The sequence below is a fragment of the Corvus brachyrhynchos genome, unplaced genomic scaffold, assembly GCF_000691975.1.
Source record: "Corvus brachyrhynchos isolate BGI_N302 unplaced genomic scaffold, ASM69197v1 scaffold72, whole genome shotgun sequence".
In the NCBI taxonomy this organism is placed as follows: Eukaryota; Metazoa; Chordata; class Aves; order Passeriformes; family Corvidae; genus Corvus; species Corvus brachyrhynchos.
The window spans coordinates 257,386-262,466 of NW_008236763.1; the positions used below are offsets into that span (position 1 = coordinate 257,386).

General features: G+C 44.5%; 1 protein-coding gene across 1 annotated transcript; it reads left to right on the top strand.

Moving 5' to 3' along the window:
* Nucleotides 1-2: 2 nt before the first annotated feature.
* SIKE1 (suppressor of IKBKE 1) lies at nucleotides 3-3,991 on the top strand (the record flags this gene model as incomplete). Its single annotated transcript, XM_017727141.1, has 3 exons — nucleotides 3-230; nucleotides 2,114-2,227; nucleotides 2,624-3,991. Coding segments are annotated over 3 exons (432 nt in total), but the record flags the coding sequence as incomplete, so codon positions are not given.
* Between the last annotated feature and the right edge of the window lie 1,090 nt (nucleotides 3,992-5,081).

Below are 5,081 nucleotides of genomic sequence, written 5' to 3' on the forward strand. Positions count from 1 at the left end.
CCCGCCGGGCCCGGCTGGTCCCCGGCGCCGGCCTCGGGGCTCCTGCTGTGGCTGCCGGTCGTGGCCGTGACGTGCTGTGTTCTGCAGAGCTGTGGGTCTCGCTGGAGGAGCACCAGGACGCGCTAGAACTCATCATGAGCAAGTACAGGAAGCAGATGCTACAGCTTCTGGAAGGGAGAAAACGTGAAGATGCAGAACCAGTCTTGAAAGTCCATCAGGCTAATTCTGGGGTAAGGTGGGATGGGGACAGGAGAGTGCTCAAGACCCCTGTGCCCTGTCTCTTGCTCGCTGTCGTGCAGTCGTTGTTTCCATTCCTGCAGTGTCAGTGCTCCAAAATACATTTTCTCCAAATCTGGTCCCTCTTTGCTGGTATATTTCCTTCTGTTCCTTTCAGAGCACACAGGTTGTAACAGCTGTCCCAGAGGACACTGAAAGGCACAACCCCTTCACAGCCCAGGTGGAGGCTTTTTCTTTCAACCAGGTGGTGACTTCGCTGGGTTAAGCTTAATGTACCTGATCCTTTATAATAATATCTAAGATATCCAAGTTGTTATCATTCCTGTCCAGTAGCTGTAATGCAGGGGAAAAAACCTCCTAAATCTCAGTGAGCTGCATATGTTTAGTTCGTAAAGCGATTTCACTCCCAAGTGTTTTTAAATCCAGATACTCAGTGCAGTGGCCTAAAAGTGTCCCTTTGTCCAGATTGGGCTCAGTGATTTCAGAACTCTGAGATGTGGCTGCTGATAACTGCTGCCTGTTTCATACGTAGGTATCTAATAAGAATAGAATAACATTAAATTTCCGTTTAAAACTTAGGAATTGTATTATGCATTTTTTAAAATGCATTTTTATGTGGTTAGAGAGCAGCAGGTTGGTTCAACCCAGTGACATCTCATAAGTTGTGATTTTTTCATTGGAACTGGAGCCAGCCTAACTCTTTTCTTGTGTATCTTTGCACTGATATGTGGCAACTCACTGGTTCTCTTTCGTGAGTTGCTTAACTCCTCTGAAGGTAAGTGGTGTAGCAATGTCTGGTTTCCACTGCCTGCCTGAGTGCACGAATTGCTGTTTATCAAGGTTTTACATTTGAACAAAACTTGACAATACAAAGCTGAAAAGGCTCTGAAGGAACCCTTGAAGAGATGTCCCTTAACTCCCTCAATATCTAGGCAAAGTCTTCTGTACTTCAGATTAAGTCCATGAGTTTTTTCCTCTCCACCATTTGGAGAACAGTAACAAACTTCTAATGTCTTTAGAAGAACTATATTCTTATTATAACCATCTTCCTGTTTAGAAAAATAATAATATTTCTTCCCAGAAGTCTTTCGTGTTCTCCAGCTCTCTTCTGGATGCTCTAATTTGTTTACATACTTTCTGAATAATGGAATTCAAACCTGAATCCTCTGCTCTGTGATACATTTATCTTCCAGAGGCAGTAGAAGAACTATGGGCACTTAAAGAAACTCCACCCTGTCACATTATGTGATGTACTGCTCTTCAAGCAGGAGCTCCATGTTGGGATGTGTCAGTGTTGCCTCCATGTACATTTCTGAGCTTCTGCAAAATGCATCTTCCAGAGGATTATTTCTGTATCTAGACAGATTCTTTAAAATCTGCCTCAGGAGGCTCTGGTCTTACTTGCTTTAGTTTTATTGCTTGATGTTCTTCTGAGATAAGGTTGTTTATTCCACACTTGAAATCTTCTTTGCTTTTATTTTTGGTGTCGTTATAAATTCAGTCAGGCTTTTCTAATAAAGCAATATAAAATTTGCTGCCTACTAATCATGTTCACATGAACCTGAATCTGCTGTCTCAGACCTTGTCACACTTGAAATTATTTCCCTTTAAGTCAGGGTGCCTTATCTTGCTGGCTGCTGTGTCTCTAGTCACTGTTTTCACTGATAACTCCTGATAAAGGACAATAAGGTACAAGTTCTTATCCTTAAGTATACAAGGTAGAAAGGATTGCAAATGCTTGGGAGGAAAGGATTAAAATTCAAAACAGAAAGAGAATCCAAAATCAGGAAAATGGAAGTAAGTGATCTAGAAGGGATAAATTGCAACTGTTGCTTTTGCCTGGATTTACTGCGTGTATTAATTTTATGTCTTTCAGGAAATTGAAAGTCAAATAGACAGAATATGTGAGATGGGAGAGGTGATGAGAAAAGCTGTTCAAGTGGATGATGAGCAATTCTTTAAAGTTCAGGAGAAACTGGCTCAGTTGGAGGTAAGAACAGAGCCAGTTGCTGAAGATAAATTGAGCTTTGGGGGTCTCTAGACTTTCTCTGGATTGTCTATGTTTGTGTCAAGGACTTACTCAGAATTTGGGTAGGGTGTCAGGAAATGCAGAACATTATTATTTTCAAGTTCTTAATGTTCATATTATTTTTATATATCTATATATATATATATAAATAAAGCCAGAAGCAAAAGATAAGCTTTAAATTATGTGGTTCCCCTTGTGGCAGCACTGTGTTAATGCTTGCCTTACAAACTGTGTGGTGTATCTGTGAAGGAGTGGGACTGTTTAACATCCTTTAACTATGAATTAGCACCTTTCTGTGATAGTCCTTTAGTTGTGAATTAGCTCGTTTCTATTTCAGCAAAAATGTTGATTTTGCAGCTTGAAAACAAAGAGCTGCGTGAGCTGTTGTCAATCAGCAAAGAATCCTTCGAGGTGGGGAGAGAAGATCTGCCAGACTGTGAAGCTTAGGCCACAAAAACCTCATCTCCAAGCCTTCAGAGACTGTTATGAAACTACCTGACAAGGATTTGTTGTTTCAGGTGTTTCCTTGTATATTTGTTTTATCCTTAATGTGTGTGGGCTGTTTTCTCTGCATTTTTCTGAAGTGTTGATGGCAAAAGCTTGCACCCTGCTCTGTCTTAGTACCTGCAGCACTCAGATGCTTAACACTGAAGTATTTGATGTGTCTTCCCTTGTGATGGTTCATTTCCTCTCCCTTTGTTATTTTTTTATGAGCTTTAGTTAATAATTCCAGCTGTGCAGATGGCTCTTAAATCCATCTTGTGTGTAGCTAGAGAACGTAATGCAGGTTGTGACTGTCGTGCTTGATGGAAGGAGTAAGAGATGATTGAGAAACCACAGTGTGAATGGCAGGGCTGTGGTTTGCTCTGGCTGCACAGGGCAGCTGGGCTCTGCAGAGTGAGTGACCCTCAGATTCTGGCTGGCCTGACTTTGTTACCTTGCCACTGCTGAGGGGCAGTGGGAGAACAGCAGATGCCAGCAGAGCACTTGAAGGAGTTACTCCTGTTCAGAGCAAACTTTACCTTGTTTTAGGGGTGAAGATTGGTGTTAACGACCCTTCCTGACACACACATTTTTGAAGGATAAACCTTTTTTGATCGATAGACCTGTCCCAGCCTTACAGCGCTCCCAGTTATCAGCCAGCCCTGCTCTGTTGGTGTGCTCAGAGCCTGCCAGAGCACAGCACCTGCAGATCAAAGCTCTTTGGCCTCCCACTGCTTTGGGTTCAGGCAGAATGAGCTCAGGTCTGCCTCAAAACTAAACAAACCACCTCCATACACAGATTTTTTAATGTCACATCACAGGTGAGTGTGGTGACAAGTGTTCCATAGTTACTGCAGGTCCTGTATTGAGTGCAATTAGAGGTGCAGTCTTGTAGAAGTTTCTCACTAGGGTGGTATTTTTAATGACACTTTTATATAAAGATTTCTGTCCTACCTGTGATCAAAGAATAATCTTCCAAGAACAGTAAACATCTCATTTCCACTATTAGCTTAAATTTTTAATGCCACTTTTTCCCAAGTGAGACTTTTGATAGATGCAGAAGGTGACTCGTTCCTGTGTTTACTGAGAGACAGTGAACACTGGAGACATTGTGAAATTTGGAATATCCAGCAAGACTGGTAGATATAAGGGATTTCTGTACAGGAGTGCTCTGGTATACAATCCTTTTCTATTAGAAATTGTTCAGGAGGGAATAAAAAAAAAACCCAATGGGAAATATTTTCTCAAGTGTTTTCTATTTTGTGAGTCCGGGGGAAATTCCATGTATTCTGCATGTTCCCAAGCCTTTTGCACCTGACTGAAATATTACAATGACTAAAATGTTGAATTTTCTCTTTTAAATTAACATCATCTGGAATGCCTGTGATGAATTTTTATCTTCACTCTCTCAGTGTAGGGTAACATCTCTCCAATTGGGCCCTTGCTGCGCAGCCAGAAAAAAACCAGAAACTAAATAGCAGTTGCTTTGATTGAGTTTATTGTTAATTAGTAGCAGGTGAGAATTGGCAAGGGAAGTTCAAGTATGTTCACAGAATACCCCAAGTTGGAAGGGACCCACAAAGATCATAAAGTCCAACCCCTGGCCCTGCACAGACACCCCAACAATCCCACCCTGTGCATCCCTGGCAGCGCTGTCCAAATGCTCCTGGAGCTCTGGCAGCCTCAGGGCAGTGCCCATTCCTTGGGGAGCCTGGGCAGTGCCCAGCATCCTCTGAGAACCTTTCCCTGATACTCAACCTAAACTCCCCTGGCACAGCTCCACGTTCCATTTGCTCCTCTCCTATTCTGGATCTGTAACTGGAATCTGTGACTGTAAATGGCCCGTCGTACATGGTTCCTGAGGGCTGCTGGGCATTTTCAGAGCTTGCTCCACTCGTGTTGGAAACTGGACTGGAGCTTCAGGACTGGAAGTGCTCTGCCTTCTCCTCGGAGTCCAGACACAAAGCGTCTCCCCCGAGCGTTCAGCTCAGTGGCAGCTTCAGCGAGCGCAAGGCTCGTGTCCCTCCCTCGAGCTCTGCCTGCCCAGCACCGAGGTGTCCCCTCAGGGCGCAGCTTCCTGAGGGCCTGGAGCGTGCCCGCTGCGCCGTCCCGGCCCGAGCTCTCCCTCCCTCAGCCGAGGTTCTCTCTCTCCCCTTCAGCCGGGGCTCTGTCCCCTCTCAGCCGGGGCTCTCCCTCTCCCCTCAGCCGTCTCAGTCTCTCCTCTCCCGGGCTTTTCTGTCTCCCCTCAGCCGGGGCTCTGTGCCATCAGCCGGGATTCTCTTTCCCCTCACTGGGTTTCTCTCCCCTCATTGAAGTTCTCTCTCTCTTCCCC